The 20,612-nt window shown below is 37.3% G+C and overlaps 1 protein-coding gene across 8 annotated transcripts in view; it reads left to right on the top strand.

The window, feature by feature from the left end:
- The window catches only part of CNTLN (centlein), a 185,606-nt gene extending 166,601 nt beyond the window's left edge, over positions 1-19,005 (top strand). For 6 of the 8 annotated variants that reach the window (XM_050329960.1, XM_050329959.1, XM_050329958.1 and 3 more), the window contains 3 exons: positions 8,693-8,878; positions 10,148-10,225; positions 18,304-19,005. In XM_050329960.1, coding sequence (XP_050185917.1) covers positions 8,693-8,878; positions 10,148-10,225; positions 18,304-18,405 — 366 coding nt within the window. In that variant the 3' untranslated portion in view covers positions 18,406-19,005. Of the gene's footprint in view, positions 1-8,692; positions 8,879-10,147; positions 10,226-14,362 lie in introns of all 8 variants that reach the window. The other 2 variants (XR_007630627.1, XM_050329956.1) reach the window with 2 other exon arrangements.
- Positions 19,006-20,612: the final 1,607 nt, after the last annotated feature.

Genomic DNA, 20,612 nt, shown 5'->3' with positions numbered 1-20,612 from the left:
CTACAGTATCGCTTTATTTTTTTGCATACATACTGCAATTTTTTAAATTTTTATGTATAATGAAATTCTTACAGGTCATCAGGTGAGATATTTCTTCCAGGCAATGCATGCTTTCATCTTCCACTTATCTCTGTGAAGCTGTGAACACTATTCTCAGTACCAATCAACATAAGACTGTTTATTTTAAATCATATATGTCAGTCTGATATCTAGCTTTACAGTATGTATTTTTCCCTTTTAGCTGTTTATTGAATTAGCCTTTGAAACTTTGCATCTCTGCTAGCTTTGAGGCATCACTGGTAGACTCTTGAATGTATCTTTTCAATTTGGGGGGGATGGTTAACACATTGAACAGCTTGTTTCTTTATTCTTAAATGAAAAGATAATAAAATCCTGTCTTAATTCCTCCAGATATGCACAAGTAAAGAGCTGAGAAACATAGTTTGAACATGTATGTTTATAAATTTTGGAACTAACTCAGAAACTGTGACTGTAGACAGGTAAATAAAACCACTCACCACATTATAAATGTGATCTCTGTGACATTGGTAAAATAATGATATTAGCACTGTAATATTTGGCAGTAGAAGCGTCGGTCGCTAGTGAACACTGAACTTGATGGAGGAAGGTAACACTGTTCTGTACATCCTCTACACCTTTACACTTTACTTAGAGGGCATCTACTGGAGTCTCTAAAATCACATATGATCTCTGGGGATCATAAGAATTAAGTCAGCCTCTTGAGGCTGACTCATTCCCATGGGTCAGAATGCTACATGTTATAGCCCTTGGCCAGACAAGTCTATTGCAGTGGTCTGTCTTTATTTCTTGTCTACACTCTTGTCCTTTTTCTGACAAAAAAAAAGTTTATGCCTAGAACGTGTTTTTTCAAGTGAAAGAGCTAGCTGAGGTAACTTAAATAACATATAAAAATATAATAATGGCCAGTCTTCGCGAGCGAAGATCCGGGGAAGGTCTCTACACCTTCCAGCCTGCGCATTGGATTTTTTAGGTGAGACACAGTGTGCACGGAACTGAGCCCACCCTTTAATCCTAAGGTTCATCTGCCGGGGCCAAGCGAGCTTGGACGGTGGCAGCGAGGTCCTTAGGACGTAGATGGGTTGCCTTTAAGGGCTAACGAGCTCCATCTGCCTGGGGAGTGTCCCTGACCGGGAATCAAACCCGGGCCTCGGCGGTGACAGCGCCGCGCCCTTAACCACTAGACCACCAGGGGCTCCATATAAAAATATATATTAAATAATATATACTAAAAATGAAATTACTATAGAAGAGTTTTGAATCATGCTGTGAGATCAGTTTAAACATTATTATTGAAAGTATTTTAAAAGTCCTTTGTGAGGGGCAGTAAGGAACAAATAAGTATACTTTCATTGAATACCTATTTCAGCTGCTGAAATGGTGCATGACATCCTGTCTTTGTATCATTTTGTCCATTTGTTCTGTTTTGTCTTGGTGATGATGAGGTACTTCGGGCAGTAATGCTTTCTCAGCCTTTTGCAGCACTAGGGTCTGCCCTAACCGTAGGCCAGCAATAACTGTTCTACCACCAAATAGAGTTCTTTAAGATCAGTGTTCAATTCTGTGAATTCAGATCTTCTTGTTCACAGACAGCTATAACATCTTCATAATGCTTTTGTTTCTTTAGGAAACTAACCTTGTTTCAGAAAAGATTTTCCACTTCTTGTTTGGTTTAATGCTCTGGGCCACATTCATATACTATTCTAATTTACAAAACAGGTGAGTTCTGAAGAATGCATTACTCGTATCTAAAGGCACTTCATATTGAACTGCACACAAAATACTATCTATAGGATTGTTCTGTATATTATACTCTTCTATACATTTGTGGTTGGTTGACCCTGACCAGCAGCTAGACACTACTACATAGCTCTTTGTATATTCCCTGCTCACTCCCTTCCCTCAGTGAGACTGGGGAGACAATAGGAAGAGCGAGAGAGAGAAAACTTGTGTGTTGATAAGGACAGTTTAATAAGGGAAGGAAGCGGGAATAAAACCCCAAGGGATGTAGGTCAATACCCAGTCTCTGAGCTGTGGCCACTGACAGACAAGTCACCATCCCCCCACTTTTTATTATTGAGCAAAATACTGTATGGTATGAAATGTCCCTGTGGTCATCTGGGGTCAGCTCTCTCAGCTACATTCCCTTGCTGTGTTTAGTGCATCCCAAGCCCACTTGCTGAGGTGACAGGGTGGGAAACACAAAAGGACTTGATGTTGTGCAAGTGCTGGTCAGCAATGACTTGTGTGTTATCAGTGCTGGTTTAGTTACAAATCCTAAACACTGCACCATACAAGCTGCTAGAAGATGATTAACTCCATCTCCATTTGCTGTAGGACAAGCCAGTGCGGAAAAAGACTGGCTGTGTTAAACAGGGAACTTAGGCTTGAACTCAGGGATAAAAAGAGAGCATATCACCTCTGCAAGAATTGGCAGATAACTTCAGGGGGACTACCAGGATGTTGTGAGGTGTGTAGGGAGAAAATTAAAGGGGCCAAAGCCAAACTGAAACTTAATTTGGCCAGTGTGGTTAAAGATGACCAAAAAAAGTTTCTATAAATAAATTGGCAGCAGAAGGAGGGCTAAGAAGACTCTCTAGCCTCTGCTGAATGCAGCAGGTAACGTAGTGTTAGGGAGTAAAGAAAAGGCTGGCATACTTAATATCTCCTTTGCCTCAGTCTTTAATACCAGAACCAGCTGTGCTCAGGCTACCCAGCTCCCAGAGCTTGAAGTTAGTCATGGGGAGCTGAGTGAAGCCCCTGGAAGCAAGGGGAAATGGTTAGTGATCTGCTATGCCAGTTTTAGATACTCACAAGTCTATGGGCCCACACCCGAGAGTAATGAGGAAGCTGGCAAAAGAGCCTGCCAAGGCACTTTCAGTCATTTACCACCAGTCCTGGATAACCCAGTGGACTAGAAATTAGCAAGAGCAATGCCCATCTACAAGAAGGGTGGGAAGGAGGATCCAGGGAACTACAAGACTGCCAGCCTGACCTCAGTTCCATGGAAGGTCGCAGAGCAGATCACCCTGAGTGCCATCACACAGCACATGCAGAAAAACCTGTGGATCAGCCACAGCCAACAGGGGTTTACAAAAGGCAGGTCCTGCTTGACCAACCTGATCTTCTTCTGTGTCCAAGTGACCCAGTTCGTAGATGGGGGAAAGGCTGTGTATGTTGTCTATCTAGACGTCAGTAAAATGCTGGACACCATCTCCCACAGCATTCTCATGGAGAAATTGGCAACCTATGGCTTGGACAGGTGCACTGTTTACTCAGTGAAAAACGGGCTGGATGGCTGGGCCCGGAAAGGGATGGTAAAATGGAAATGCATCCAGCTGGTGGCCTGTCACTAGTGCTCCCCAGGGCTCGTTACTGCAGCTAGTTCTGTTTAATATGTTAATTAACATGCTAATCTGGACTAGGGAATTAAGGGCCCCCTCAGTCTGCGTATGACACCAAGGTGGGTGGGAGTGTTGATCTTCTGGAGGGCAGGAAGATATGGACAAGCTGGATTCATGGGCCGAGGCCATATGAGGTTCAACACGTCAAAGGGCTGGGTCCCACCCTTAGGTCACAACAATCCTGTGCAATAATGCTACAGGTTTATGGAAAAGTGTTTTGAGATCTTCTCAGCAGAAACGGGCTTGAGGGTGCTGGTCATCAGTGGCTGAACATGAGCCAGCAGTGCCCAGGAGGCCAAGGAAGGCCAGTGGCATCTTGACCCGTACCAAGCATAGTGAGTCAGGAAGAACTAAGGAAGTGATTGTGCTGCTGTAGGGAAATGATTTTGCTGCTGTACTTGGCACTGGTGAGGCTGCACCTGGAGTACTGTGTTAGTTTTGGGCCTCTCACTTCAAAAACGACATTGAGGTAGGTGGTGGAGCATGTCCAGAGAAAGGCAGCAGTGCTGGTGATGGGTCTGGAGCACAAGTCTGATGAGGAGGGAGTTGGGGGTGTTTAGTCTGGAGAAAAGAAGGCTCAGGGGAAACCTCCCTGCTCTCTACAACTACTGTAAAGGAGATTGTAGTGAGGTGGGGGTCAGTCTCTTCTACCACGTTTCAAATAAAAGGACCAGAGGAAATGGCCTTACATAGCACCATGTAGATGCAGATTGAACATTAGAAAGAAACATTTCACTTAAAGAGTGGTTAGGCAATGGAATAAGTTGTCCAGGGAGTTGCTCTGGAATGTTCAAGAGGCATATGGATGTGGCACTTGGGGATATGGTTAAGAGGTGATTATGGTGGTACTGGGTTGATGGTTGGACTAGGTGGTCCTGGAGGTCTCTTCCAACCTTCATGATTCTGTGATCTCAGCTGGATCCAGCACACTGTTATTACTATTGTACAATACACAGTGAAGTTTAAAATTATCCATAACTCATGTGAGCCATGGCCTCTGCCATGAGATCTGCACCAGTGCAAGACTGAAATCTTTCCATATATAGCTACAGTGCTATCTGGCATCAGACTTTGGTTCGTCTTAGGGGCATGAAGTTTTATTATGCTACAAACAACAACAATAGAGTGTGTAAGCTAACATGGTAATTACAGAAAAAAATTTAGGCATTGACTCAGTCATATGGCATTACTTGGGGCCATTGATCAAATTGTCTCAATTCCAGGATCAGCAAGCGTCAGTGTTTTGGGATGTAAAGACTTTATTAATAGTGTGCTGTCATGGTCTTTGTATCATGGCTCCTTTGAGTGTTTAATTAAATATGACCTTTTAATTGAAAGAAGATCTTTGTCTTCATACATCTCAAAACTGGCAAAAGATACAGTTCTAAGAAGTGATTACATACTGAGGCCAAAATATTAGCTTAAGAATGACTATTTTACATTGTGAAAATAAAGTAGAAAGCCTTATAAGGGAGATGCTTCAGAACTCTATGCAACCCAGTGTATGTAATATATACTGTATTCCCATATGGAGTTGGTAGATGATTCAACAATTGCTACTGATTAAAAAGGGCTGGGAACTTTAAGGTCATGCTGTTAGAATTTTAAGCTGATTTTTTTTTCTAGTCAGATCAGTAGTAATTGCACTGGTCTGACAAGATGTGTTGTAGATTTGTTTTAGGAATTAATCAGGAATTCCTATTCTAGTTGGCTGGTAGCAGCTAAGTGTGTCCCACAGGAATAACTCTGATGGTAACATCTAAGTTGGGAAAATGGCTTTACTAACAAAATATCCCCTAGATTTGACACCAAAGAAAAACAAAGAGAAAATATCAAATCCTAGTATTACTAGTACTAATAAAGGCATTGTTACGCATCAGTATAGTACCGAAATCATATACTGTATTGATTTAATTGCAAGAAGTTTGTATCATCTATGTATGCTTGTAAGTTTAAAAATAAACTGGTTTTAAATGCACAGGAGGAAATTTTTCAGTTCAAAATCCTACACTTAGCACCATAATGCATTGGATCAATTTTGTAATCAAAGAACGATATTATACTGGCTTCAGTACACTCACCAAGAAAACCTCTGTGGCTTAACTCTTACATTTTTGTAATTTTCAGTTTGGAAATGGATCTTCCTAACTCAAGTTTCCAAGAGCTGTGTGGCTTGACACTGAACATTTCTGTACTGGAGGATGAATTGACATATAAATTAAGTCACTAATGAGAAGTAAACAATTTAGCATATGAATACATTAGTATATGTCAGATGAGAAAATGTAAACAGAAAAAGCATCTTAAAAATTTTAAAGGCACTTATCCAGTGAAAAAATGTATATAAAAACATTATTACAGCCTAATAACGTGAAGGAAGGAGGTTCAAAAATAGCTAGTTTGTCACAGTCCAATTTGAAAATCCATAAAGTAGTCTTATTTTTCACATATGGTTTGTGTTTCACATATGCTTTAGTGTATTAGAACTGCGCAAGGGAAAAAGAAATTGAAGTGCAAGTCCTCCACGTGTATGATCTACTGTGATTATATATAAAGTGTATGCTTGCATATAAAAATCTGTTAGTTGTAATTTTCTCTCTGATTTTTGTTTGAACTTCCTTTTTTTTTTTCCTTTTTTTATTTTTGGGGTTTTGTTTGTTTGTTTGGATTTTGTTGTTGTTGGGGGTTCATTTGTTTTAGTTTTTGCTTGCTTGTTTGTTTGTTTTTCTATTCTTTAAAATTGATGTAACAGATTCTTCAGTGTCTTTCTATTACCTTCTTTTCTGGAACTGTGGACTAAAAGGCAGTCACAGTGGAATTGCAGTTTGTGAATTCCACTGCTGCTGTCAGCTTGTTCGTTCATCATGAACCTCCTTTGGAGTTTGGATACATCAATAATATTTATTTAATAATATCAAATGACTATAGCCTGGCAATGTTTGTTTGTTGTCTAAGGCATTCAAGTGAATGTTTAACTTTGTTTATTATCATGCTTTTTGTCTGTCTGTGCTCATCTATTTATCGTTATTTATACTGGCTTTGCAGTTAATTTCCTCGATAGTTTGATCCTTTAATTTACATTTCCTCTTTTCATCAGGATACAAAAGTGCATCTTCTAGACATCACTTATGTCTGAGAGAGACCTTTTAAAATTTGGGTAGCTGATTCAATTTGATTGAAGAAGTGGAGCTGAACTTACTTTTGCATTGTCAAATATATCTCCTACGTGTTGCAGGAGCCACTTTACTGTTGGACCATTCCAAATACTACAAAACCATGTGATTTAACTCCATTTTTTTCATGGTGTGTGCTTTTCTATTTGGTGCCCCCTCTTCTCTTAGTCTGTTTCCTTCTATGAGCTTGAGCCACATTGTCCTAGTTCCTTGTCTGTAACATTTCAAACTTCTTCGTTCCTCTCAACTCTGCACTTGCAGACACATCTATGTACAAAACAGTTTCTCGGAAATACTGTAGGTGGAGGGAACCACACTTTAATCAGAAAATCAGAAAAATTTAGTTATACCTCCTCTGCCTGTATTTGTGGTAGGATATTTTTATTTTTATGAATTAAATGTTATTAAATACAGAAAACCGTGAAGTTGGGAAGTGGTAGGAGAACATAAAAAAATCTTGGAATCAGATGTGCTTTCTTTGAAATATGTCAGCAAATGCTCTCTAGTGACTGTGTTTTGAATACACTAGGGGCAGTACGTTAATTTACCCAAAATGCCAATAAACAGGCTTCATAATTCTGCAGTCAGTTTCTCTGAGATGAAGGCATTCTGCAGAAAAAAGAATTTTCAGGACTTAATCAGCTACTGGTGAGATATAGCTTAATAAGATAAGCCCAACATAGGACGATCAAAAGAAAACCTTATTCTCTCATTTTAAACTCAGCCAAAGTGTTGGTGTTGACAGTCACAGTTCTGTTTGAGTCATGGAAGTTGAATATGCTAGGAGGATCTTCTGACAATGAGTTACTTCTCTTGTTTCTCAATCAACAATTTTTAAATAAAATTCTCCTCCTCAGCTTTTGACAAAATGCTTTTGTTGTAGTTGCATAAATATGAAACCAAAACAACTTCTGTTATACAACTGATGTTTTATACTAATGCTTAGTCTTATTTCACAGAACCCGAGAACTTAAGGTATAGGAGAGGTAGGAACTTGAAGCACTGGTTCTTTGTTGTGCAGTTTGGTTTATGTTCAGCGGTGGAAAGTATTATTGAAGATTGATACTTGTGTGGTGTTGGGGAACAAAAGCCAAAATCAGGTTTGGATTCCATTCAGCTTTCATTCAGGTCAACAAAGTCTTTTCAGCAGGATGTTTCATGCTGTTTATTTTATTCTGCCTTGAAATAAACAGAGGAGAGTGACCTCATGCCTGCTGGATTTCTTCTTTCCCTTTAACTGCAAGTGCAGTTTTTAGTCATATCTTCAGCAGCAGAAAGGATGAATCCCTGCTTCATACTTTGTTGGAGCCAGGGTTAAAGAATAATTGCCATGATTCTGATCTGGCACCTCAGGTGTCTGTATGAAACAGCTACTATCTGCAAAGAGAACTCTTGCAAAGAGACTGCCTGGCCTGGCCAGGCCATTGGTAGGGCCAGCTACATAGAGAATGCAATTCTTCTATGCAAGCCTTGAATATTGCGGACATGTGTTTTCTGAGGTTATGCTGCATATCAACAATGGATTAACACTACTGTGATGATTTAAATTGTTGAAATTATATTGGGAAGAATTGGTGGGCCGGCAGTTTTGGATTACCTTGGCTTGGTGGGAACCAAAATTTCATGTTCTGAATGAAGAGATATACCAGTGTTTCTGCATACAGTGAGATATCAATAAGCTTTAAAAAAATCTCTATTTGACTGCAGTAAAGATTGATATTTCTATTTTTATTTCAAGAACATTTCTGGTAGACTGCATCGGGAAAGGGTTTTGATTGATTCTATGGAATCTGCTTTATCTTACTTCTGATGGCATTATGAGTATAGCTATTTTGCTAAAGACATATAAAAAATGTACTTACACTTAAGAACATTTTTGTTTTGTTGTATTAATTCGTATTTTCTGTTCTAAATAGCATGTTATTTAGTATTCCAACACATATCCTGTTGAACGAGTAACACAGAATGAAGATAATTCCTATCTAAAGGAGCTTAGTCTAAATTACACTGGTTTTTCCATATGATTTGTATTATAAGAATATTTATAGTGGAATATTTTTTGCTTGTGTCTTCTAGACTCTAAGCAGAGAGTTACAGCACAGCATACAGGAGCTGAGAACAAAAATCAGAAAGGCAAAAAAAATGGGCGAGATGAAAGCGTGTAAAAACTGTCTTTCCCAAGAGTCTGTTCAGTTGGCAGCATCTATCCTTAATGTTTCAACAACTGATCTTGAGGAGATACTAGATGTAGAAGATGAAGAGGTAAGTTATTTTAAGGACATCAGTAAAAAGGAGCTAGATGAGAAGATGCTGTATATTTCCATTCTTGGGGAAAAGGATTTCCAGGTAAAGACTGAAATTTCATTGTGCAGCATCCATCACATAAATCACACAATGATTTAATTTAAATAATAAGGTCAGGTTAGAGACTCATAAGGTGGCAAGACTTCAGGCATGCATAAATATAAACATACTGTTTTGAACATGTGGATGTAGAGACAGTATTTTCCTTTTTCATGAGACTATTTGGCAGGGCTTTCCATTATAAATAGACTTCCACATTAATGAAAACAAAATTAGAATGTGTCTTGCTGTGACAGATTGATTTCATTGATGCTTCCTTTCTTGAATTGTGATACCTATTAAAGGTATTTCTAGTAGACAGATGGCTTCTGGGGGAATCCATTGCCTTTTTTGTTGATTCTATCATACATTTTACTATGAAATATTTGAGAGTGTTTCATCAAATCACCCTCTGTTAAACAGATACAGTAATAGGATTTCTTATCCATATTTATTTGGGATTGATCAAATAATACATGAAAAAGCCTGTACGGTTGCTTTAGTAAGTGTCTAGGAGTTGACCATTATTGGCCTGTAACAGTACTCTGGTGATGACTTAGATTTAATCTTATTGGAGCTTTATATTAAAGAAGCCACAAAAGAGAGTTTTCACGTTGGTTAAACAGCAGTGCATAGTATGTGTATGCACTAATATGGATTACTTTCATGAAGACAAATATAATGGACTGATCCCTGCCCTGTTTACTAACGTTTATACAACCCTGTACAGTGATTCACTTTGACGGAATTGTTCCGTACTTCCCTCATTCTCAGAGTAATTTCTATATCCTTTATCTTTTGTTGTAGTCACCACTGTGAATACAAGTGTAGAACACATAAATATACTTAACTATAAATAGAAAACAAATTTAAAGCACAGATGATGAATTTACACTACTTATACACTACATATTCCCTTTATCAATGCATAGACTCAGGCACCTTTGTGTTGAACTCATAACATAGATCATAGATACACCTGTATATTCATATAAAGAGAACATGGCATGCACATTTTTAGGGACATGCACAGACAAGGGGTTTATAAATTTAACAGAGCACTGATACTTTGTGGATATGATTCAGATAACTAATTTTGCAAGCGTAGTTCCCACTTGCACATGCTTTTTATTTAATGTATACCCAATTACACATTTCCTTTATTGTTTGTTATGTTTCTATTTTTAGGAAACAGCAAAGGCAAAAATGGAATTTGAAAAAGATAAAGAATGGCTGCATCGTATACAGAAACTTATGGAAGCACAGGTGCTCAATTTATAACTTCCGTTAATGAATTACAATTTTGTACTCTGAGTAACTAAGTGTTTTTAGGTTGTAATTAATACATTGTGTTTGTTATTAGGTTGTCATTGATGGTCCCAAATTATATTGTGATAAGGCAATGTGAAATCATTGTTTTGTAACATTTTGGTTTTATTTCTTTTAAAGTAAGAGTCACTGCATAAATCTGAAGAGATGTTACTCTAGGATTTGTGATAACTAACTTAACAGCTGAAACCAGTGAAACAATGCTGGAGAAAACCAGCACAGATCTTGGCAAATGTGTTAATTGAATTATTGAAACAGTGTATAATGCTTGCTAGAGTAAAAATGATCCATTCTCTCATGCCTCTTAGGAAAAAGAGACTTTTTTTTATGTGCCTTTAAAGTTACTAGTTGTTATGGACACCTGAGGAGTTCATGGGTTTCGGTGACCTTTTACTGCGGACCTGTTTCCAGTCAATTCATGTTTTCCTCATAGCCAGACAGCTGTTTATTATCGTGTCTTCTCGCATTCTCTACAATATTTTCTACTGAGACCTCGAGCAGCTTGTTAGTGGGAAGTAAATATTGATTTGGCATCCTGTCAATGCAGAAAGAATGAAAAAATTTCCACCAGAGGCCCCTCAAACATTTTCCTATCGACATTTTCTGGGCAGAGAGGAAAGCTGCATAGAGGATGACAAGTCTGAGACTAGTAGAAATCCCTGAGGGGTCCACTGAGACTGCCGCTGTGACCTGTGTGATACTTTTTCTTCTCTTTCAAGTCTTTTTTTTTAATACACACAGAGTCTGCTGGGATGCTCCCCTCTTGTAAGTGATCAAGGGCAGTTTATTGGCAGGTGAGAGCCCAGCTTTTGTAGCCATAGTCAGCTTTTGTTTGGACATCACTGACAACACACACTGGCTCTTGAAACTTTTCCATTATATTTTTAGTTGTCAGTTTTATTTAGATGATGGTAGCTGATGTCTGGAAGGAAGTAAAATTTGATTTATAAATACGGTGTTCCTAATGCATATTCACTAGCATGGGTCCATTAGTGATGTAGTTAATAACAGTTAAGAATGCGAATGATGGAAAATATTTTGAAAGCCGTTTCAAGGGAACATTCACATCAGATTTATACATTTTATCATTAACAGCTTTTGTGTCTAGATTGTATCTTGTGACCAGATTTTTAAGAAATGACAGATTTTCCCTCTTTCCTTATCAAAACTTAGTACCATTAAGACTGCGTAATTGCTGCAGTGGAGGAGGTGGAAATATCAATGTGCCTTTACTGGCTTTGTCAGAAATACTGGCATTTTAATTAAACCTCATGAAACTCAGTAGTAAAAGTATAATTATTTATATTCATTTAATTGCCTTAATTTTAAGAATTTTTTTCAAAATCTATACATTTCAAGATTTTCTACATATTATGAGCTCTAAAGCAGGAATCAGATTCATGGAATACAATGATGACTTCTTGCTCTGTCTTTTGTTATCATTCTTTGGTAAATTGCTAAAAACTTTTAAGCAGAATTTTATCACTTATCTTCATCTGCTATAGGCAGACGGCAAGAACCAGAGCATGGGGAGTGAAGGAATTGTTGACTATGAAACCAGCTGTATTAGGATTGCAAATGTCAGCTAGGGATAGAAGAGCTCATTGCTCTTAGCTGTGTAAGTTTGTGTACGAGTAATAGTGATTTTCAGTGATTTTTGCTCCATCTTGTGGGGTTCCTCAGGAGGAACACTGAGGGTAAAAGCAATTTTGTGGCAAGCAGCCCAGTTTTAGAATTGTGAGAGGATTATAGTGCTTTTTAGGAGCAGCCGGCTATGCTTTTCATTTCTGTACGTGTTAAGGCACATAGATGGAAATTGTTAAGATTTATTCTGCTGTATTTGGGAGCAGCTCATGGAAGAGCTCTGTGCCCTTTAAAATGCTTTACTTGTATCTTGTAGAGCTCGGTTGTGTTTTCTTTTAGTAAGCTTTGGTAATATTTCTAATCAGAAAACTAAAGCTCATGCTGAAATGTAAGCTTTCTGTCAGACTTTGCTCATAACAGACTGGCTACTTAGTGTTACATGTTGGCAAACTGTGTACCTATTTGCAATCTTGAACAAAGACGCAGGATTGCCCTTTTCTGTTTTTCCGAGTAAAGCTTCTGTTGAAAAGTGCTTCAGATCTCTTAACATTGCAGTTTGATATAGTGTCTATTTGTGCCATTGAGCCAGGACTTGGAACATAATTGCCCAGCAGTATTGATTTAATTGCCTTGGTTTATTTGTGGACTCCTAATTATTGACTGGAGGTAAATTTAATGGAGAAACTTTTATGAACACTGGGAAACTGCTGCTGTTGCTGTTATACATAATGAACTGCATCATATCCCTTCAGATCATTCTTCAAACTAATTTTATTCCACTGTGACAGTACGATAACATTTAAAATGTCATAGACATTTTATTTTTATTACTGACATACGCCATTTTACAGCTGCATTAGAATTTTGGGGGGGACTGAGGGAAGCACTAGTTGCTTTTTACTGTCATTTTAAAGATTCCCCTAAAATGTAACAATAAAGGAAAGCGCACCTCTATTTTCACTTCATCTGTACCTTTATTTTCCATACCCTTGTAACTTGAAAATGTCTAATATCAGACAGCTTTACAAGAATATTAATTTTTTAGTGATATTTATGCTTTTCTGACACTAACAGGCACCAGTCAGAGTTTGTGTCTCTATTTTATCAACTACTATAGAAACATATGTCAAGAAATTACACCACTGCTAAGAAGTTTATGATTTGAAAGAGACATCTCTACATTAGGATATTATTATGTAAATATGAATCATATTGTATGAAAGTATATGTTATGAATTTGACAGAGCTGGGGAAAATCACTTACTGTCTAAATCTACATTTGAATAACCAACAAGTGCTTTTTTCTGTTGCGTTTCTGTATTTGTACCATAACACCCTAGAGTGTTTTCACTAAAGAATAAAAATAAATCATCTTAATACTTGACATTAGGATAAAAAGAAAAAGGTTCTCTTGCCTGTGAAGAACCTGGATGTGGAGAGGCTTCACATGAGTGCATGCAGATATCTGCTACCTGAATATAGGCAGAGGCTTCAGACTGATTATGCATTACTGATTGAGCTCAGGAGAAGTTGGGAGAGGTATCACAATATAAACTTGTGAGCTTTCAATGGTTTATGGTATCTGGGAGGGAAGAAGTATGGTTATATCAATATGTTTGTGTGTTTACTGCTTGCAAGGCAAGTGATGAGGCTTTTACCCACTTTATCCCTTACATCTGGGTGTGTATGTCTTATTAATTGAACCTAGCTCTCTCTTTTTTTTTTTTTAAACACACAACTCAAAAAAACCCGAAACAAAACAGCAATCTTCTCTAGTTCCTCATCACAGGAAATTTACATAGCTAAAGCAAGAGAATGACTTTTTTTTCATGTAACCTAAACATGATTTCTTATGCCACCCTCAGCTTTCATTCATTGTGACTGATTGTAAGGAACACCATCTCAGAATAATTTATTCCTAATTTTGTATGTGAGTACAGCATGTTAGCCCAATCCAGATTATTGCCTGAAGTCTCCAAGAACTACTTTTTAATAAAATGCAAATCATCTATCTAACTTTTCCAAGCAGTGAAGCAAATGACAGCATTGATTAAGCATGTCCCTATGAGATCTATAGCAACACTTGCCTTCCCTCCCTCCTCATGTACTCCTTGGGATATCACATAAACAAAGCTGCCTAAAAAAATCTCTACTCTTATGACTTCATTATGAATTTAAATATCATATTCCAATGGTGAAAACTTCCACAAAGGCTCCTTTCCCTCTGTTCTGTGGGCACTCTGTAAGTGTGTATGTAACCTATTTCTAGAACAGGGTTTGGAACAGTATATTCACTAATCATCAGTAGGGATTTTCCCCAGCCCCTTTTTAGGATTTTCACAGGCTTCCTAATACAGATTTGTACTGCTGTCATCTGGGAATGGACATTAACAGCTGTGGTTGTTTGCTTTCAAATTCTTCAAGTTGGAACTCACCTGCTTTGCTTTCATTAGACTCTCTCCTGTCTGTGTCTGTCTTTTCTTTAAACAGGTTCTATGCTCCCTGCCTGTCCTCTGATTGAACCATGCACAAGCAGCTGCACACACTCACCACTGCAACTCATCACCAGGTGTTTCAAGTACCTGCACCTTAACAAGCAGCACCAGCGTAGTCTGAACCATATTGTAGGCACCATTACATTGATATCAGACCATCAGAAAGTAACCATGATTCTGTTCTCACTACAAGACTAAGAGCTTAGTCCTGTGCATTGACAATCCACTACAGTATAGACCTGTGTTTTATCTCATGGACACAAACAAAACCATGTTACATTACTTGTTCTGAACTGAAAACAAGGAGAAATTGGCTTTAATACTCAGAGTAAGACTATAGACAGGCCCATACATATTTATATAATCATGTATATACACTTTATATTCACAAAGCGGAATAAGAACAAAGAAGACAAGAACAACAATGAAGTGAAGCATTTCTCTAATTTTTAATTTTTTTTTTAACTCTGACTTTTATTTGATGGTGAAATTAGGAGGCTTTGGTTATTGGTCTTAGTTTCTAGTTTTATTTCAGATGATTTTTTTTGTAGTTCACTTAATTCAATTTAAAGCAGCTCTGCAGTGTGTTTGAATAGTTTTCTTGGGCAAATGTATTATATTGAAAATCCATACGGGGAGATTTAAAATAGTGGTAACCACTAATTTATGTACTCCTAAATTTAAATACCTTTATTTTTATGATAACACATTTTAGACTTTGTAAAGCAGAAGACAAGTAATGCTACACTCTGCGAATGGAGACACTGTGTCTCATTAGAACAACAACATCGCCTTGCATTCATTATAAGTCTTTTCACGGGCAAGTCTGTGTATATTTATACATTTGTGTTGAGGGAGACTCAGTCATGTGGTGTAAGGTCGGTAAGTATGACTAGTTTGTTTTTCCCAGAAGGGATCTCCAAAAGAAGCAAACTTAAGGTCAGAATAAATAGGTGAGAGAAACCATTAATGCTTAGTGTTCAATTAAATGGATTGTGTCACAGACAACTGTAAAGCATTTGAAGGAAGTACCATTGTGTATTAAAATATCTAACTATCGTGGTATAAACAAATTTTTAATCTTTAGATGTGCACTCAGCACTCACTGAACTTTCAAAGCCTTCCCCAAGCATGTGGCAAGTTTGGAAGCTGGGATGAAGACTTTAGAGTAGAGACATCTTCAATAGTTGTGAAGTTCTGTAGAAAAATGTAAAGGAAAGCTTCCCAGTATAGTTACAGAGCCATCATTAAAAGTAAATCTTACAGGCTTCTATTAAAGATGAAGACTGTAGAGGTCATCCAGTTCTCGGTGTCTGTATGGAAAGAAAACCAGATAGAAACATACAGCACTTTCTCCGAAAACAACAAATGTTGAAAGAATGACATAATGTTCCACTTTCAAATGCTCTTGATTTAAATTAATCGTTTAAATGGAAAGGGTTCTTGAAATATCACTTTGCTATGACATGGAAGCCACAGAGAGAAGTGAGCAGCAAGTAAAATGTAGCTAGAATTATATGAGCCAGAGACATCAATAAGAAACCATTCATCTCAGGCACAACATTAAGGAGGTGAAATCTATCAGAAATGAATGAAGTCAAGCTAGGCAAGAAGAATTAGAGACTTTGAGGAAATGATATAGTGTTCTCGTAAAAAACATATTTAGACAGAGAGAGCAATTAGAGTGAACAGGATGCTGGAGTCTGTTTTTAAAGCATGGTAGCAAGTGAGTCTCACAGAATGTCAGGTAAGATTATGTCTTATATTACGCTGAATAGATTTGTACTCAGTGAATTCGATCCCTCTATTCCCCAAAAAGTAATCACAATAGCACACAGGAGAAAGCTGACAGGTGTAGATGACTACTAGAAAATTCTTACCATAGGCATAAGTTATTTATGACAGACAGAGACATGTCTGGCCAGAAGTACCAGCCCTTTAAAACTCCCTTTCCCGTAGAAAAGAGAAATAATGTGTATTATTGTCCTTTTTCTGTAACTACAAAGTGACTGTTCAGCAACAGGATTGCCATTGTAGACACTCCACAATGGATGATTGCTATTAATAAGATTTTCCTTGCTGCCATTTTAGACTTGTTTTCTGACTTTTTTTTCTAATTTAGTAATTAAAAATATCAGTATATAGAGTCATATATGTATATCAGTTCACATATTACATCAGCATTTGTATTTTATGTTGTTTTGTGTCTGGGGTTTTATTGTTTCTTTTATAATTTTTGTTTCTTATATCTAGGAAACAGGCAGTACTCTATCTGGTGTAGGTACTATACAATTTTCTCTTTAAAATGGAATAGAGAAGTGAAAAATTAAAATGAGAGCAGCAGCACTGAAGTATGAAACTAGACAGGAGTTCTAGATGAAAAAGTGTTGCATTCAACTACAGTTGTAAAAAGCATAAGCTGGTGATTGGCTTGTTTCACCAAATGTAATATTTTACCTAATTTTTTTCTGGTGGCCTTATTAAGGTAAAATTCTCTCTCCTTCTGATATGAGAAAAAGCTGTTACTTCTCCTGTGGAACTGATTCCTCAGTCACCACTGGTCTCACCAGGAGTTCAAGGAAGCTGACAGAGCTCTGTGAAGCTGATGGAGACTTTTCACCAGCAAATGAAAACTACCCTGCTCTCCTCTGTGGCACAGCACTGGCCACTCTTCCAGTGGAGCTGCCATGACCAGTGTTCTGTACCACCTTTAAAAATACTTCCCAGCAAACAGTGAATTGATGTATCAAGACTGTGAAAGAAAACCTCTTTAGGCATTAAGGAGATGACACTGAAAAATATACCAAATATCTTTCTTCTGAGGCATTGGTTGTGCAAATACATCTCTTATACAGAGGAGTTATGAAAGAGGTTTTCATTTTTCTCTGTAGATATCACACAATCACAGAATATGCTGAGTTGGAAGGGACCTACAAGGATCATCAAGTCAAAGCCTTAACCCTACATAGGACCACGCCCAAGAGTCACACCATGTGCCTGAGAGTATCATCCAAACACTTCTTGAACTCTGTCTGACCACTTCCCTGGGGAGCCTGTTTCATTACCCAACCACCCTCTGGGTGAAGAACCTTTTCTTAATATACAAACTAAACCCCCCCTGACACAACTTCAGGCCATTCCCTCGGGTCTTGTCACCAGTCACCACAGAGAAGAGATCAGTGCCTACCCCTTCTCTTCTCCTCATGAAGAAGCTGTGACTGCAGTGAGGGCTCCCCTCAGTCTCCTCTTCTTCAGGATACAATTTTTTGGTATTACGTTTTAGAGAGGCAGACATTTGTGGCATATTCCAATTAATGCAATTGAAGGCTTGAGGTTTTATTTTGCTTTGAGTGTTTTTTTGTGGTTTTGGTTTTTGTGGGGGTTTTTTGTTGTTTGTTGTTGCTGTTTGTTTTGTTTTGGTGTTTTGGTGGTGGTGGTGGTTTGGAGGTTTAGGTTTTGGGGTTTTTTTTTTTATTTACAAGTTTTCATGTGGGAGTCAAAGGCAATTGCCACAGCACTGAGAATTATACTGGTAGTTCTGTCTCAACCTCCTGAGAGTAGTGAACATACACTCATACACTACCATTTCTGCATGCCCTAGAGGTGACTGTAACCTTTTATTGATCAACTGATTGAAGATAAATGACAGAGATGCTGGTACTGCAGTTTACATCATTAACATGGTCAGTAAAGCATGAATTGTTCAATAAGGAGTTTATCTTTTTTCATTTTACTCTGCTCTTATATCATTTTTATGATAGAGAGCAAATTTTCACACACTAACCGGGCAGATGAACTTTAAAGATCAGATATGTCTGTGTGTGGTAATTGTCAGAACTAAGTGGAATCTGATAGTTTAAAGATATTTAATAAATGTCTTTCACATGAAGAAAATGAAGTCCAATGATAATTTTTCTTATTGTGTTTCTTTTTCAGTTTCCTTTTTCCTCACATTTAATGGATGTCGTACTGGAAAAACTAAATGAGAAGAAGAAACTGTTAGAAGAGTACAGTTCTCTCATGAAGCACACTATATGATATTGCTAAGACCTATCTTTGCAAAGTGTGTCTTACCTCTTCACATAAAGAACTGTCAATATGCATGTTCAATACATACATAGAACCCGTGAATTAATTAATTGTTGAACAAGAGGAATTAATTCAATTCCTATTAGGAAGCAGTGTGGTATTTGATTTCTGAAGACAGAAATTGCTTCAACTCAATGCAAAGTTCAAAATTATTTTTCTTTAAATGCATTGGCAGTGAACACTAGTGCAGGCTTTGTAGAGAGAAGATGTTTTTGTTATGATTAATACACATCTGTACAATTTTGAAAGCACAAAAAGCAGCTAAGTAACACCTGGTTGTACTAATCAGAACAGTAGAAGTAGGATTTACAGAGGAACTGGGAATATCATTGGGATTTTGGTTACCTAATTTCTTTTAGCTTCTTTGTAAAGCCCAGCCTTATGATATGATCTACATAAAAAGATATGCCTTTTTATGTTGGAAAAAATGAATGATTGTAGAATAAAAATATTCTGTGTGAAGTAATACTCACGGGAAAACTGGATTTCCTTCTGAGTATATTGGAGTATAATGTGTGCAATGTATTTAAAAAAATTCAATACAATTAATTTTTTTCTGTTGTGGTTTTTTTTTTTTTGCTAGTAGACCCAGTTCTTTTTGAGCTAACACCCAGCTGCAAGCTATCACTTGCCTTGGGAAACTGGTATACAGTTTTAGTCAGTTATTTTCACCATGATTTCTCTGGCATTGCTAACAACTAATTGCTGCTTCTTCACACCTTTGATCTTAGGGTTTATATTTCTCTGGACCAACCCACCTGAAAAAAAAAAAAAAAAGACACAGGTTTCTGGATGTAATAACATTTAGCTCTTGTATATGGCTCTTCATCTATAGTTATCAATTTGTTTTACAAAAGGTATCATTATTCTTATTGGATATTAGGTGAGGAATCAGAAGCAAGATCTATTTGTCCTAAGATAACTCAACTAAAGCAAAAAACACAAAGCATGAACGTTTTCTGCACATCAGTCCAATGCTTTCCCTAGGATGTCATAATGTATCTTCTAATTTATGGAGTTCACTATTTGATGTCTCTTAGAAAAGGAAGACATCTCTCTATCTCTTAGAAGGGAAGGCTTCACTAAACTTCTGCTCAGTTGCACATGGTGACAACAGCAAGGATTTTTGCTGGAATCAGAGAAAAACATGCAACCATATTTCACCTGCACATGTAACTAAAATCCAGGAATTAGGCCTATATTAAAAAAGGAAAATACCTTAGGAATGATTGACCACCACCTTTTTCAGTGCAAGAAATCAGGGGCATCATATGAAACTTTAAAGTGATATTCAAAGTAAGCAAAAGGAAACCAGTCTCATGCAAATGAAAATGAGCTATGGAACTATTTGCCTCAGGGTTTTACTGAACCTAAAAATTTTCATGGGCTCCATTGCTATTGCAATATTGCCAACAAAAATTATGAACAATAAATTCGTCAAAACATGTGGAAACCATGTTCATACGTTTTTCAGTAACTCCAGCAAAATGTTTGAAAATAATTTCAACATAACCTCTATTGCAGTATGGTGAGAAGAACTTCATGAGGCCAAAGCTCTGTGAAAATTATCCTCATTGTCTTTGTTTCCATATTCCTGAACACCTGCTAGTGCAAGTCTGATCTTGATAAATACAAATGAAAATTGAAATATCAGCATTTTTTCAGTGAAAAAAATCCCAAATATAGTTTGAGATATTTCTGTAAGGAGAATAAAAAGGGTGATATTACAAAGAAAAAAAAAATTACCTTTCACAAGTGTTGAATTCTGTCTGCAATGAACATACTTGTTTTTATTGCTCATTTGACCTTTACTCCACCAGCAGAAGAGATGGTCTCTCAAATATCTTTATTTCTGTAAAATAAATAAAATTATTCTGATTAGGTTTGATGAATATTTTTTAAATCCCCTTACACTAGAACCGGGCTCATTACACATGCATGTTACAAATTTTGTGAAGAACTGATTCTGGTTCAGGGAGAAGCATTAGCTCAACGCTTTCAAGATGATATTGCCAACATGAAATATAATAAAGACAGTGCTGTTTTGAACTAATTGTACCTGCGAACATCCAGAAAAGCCACTTAGTCCGTTTTTCTTTTATTAAGGTAGTTTTTCTATGCTGGTGCTTCCCGATATGGCCTCTAGATGGCAAACT

Source organism: Myiozetetes cayanensis, unplaced genomic scaffold, assembly GCF_022539395.1.
Source record: "Myiozetetes cayanensis isolate MyiCay16 unplaced genomic scaffold, myiCay2020 scf4, whole genome shotgun sequence".
In the NCBI taxonomy this organism is placed as follows: Eukaryota; Metazoa; Chordata; class Aves; order Passeriformes; family Tyrannidae; genus Myiozetetes; species Myiozetetes cayanensis.
The sequence above is the reverse complement of the archived record's forward strand: the minus strand, read 5'-3'. Positions and strand labels throughout refer to the sequence as shown.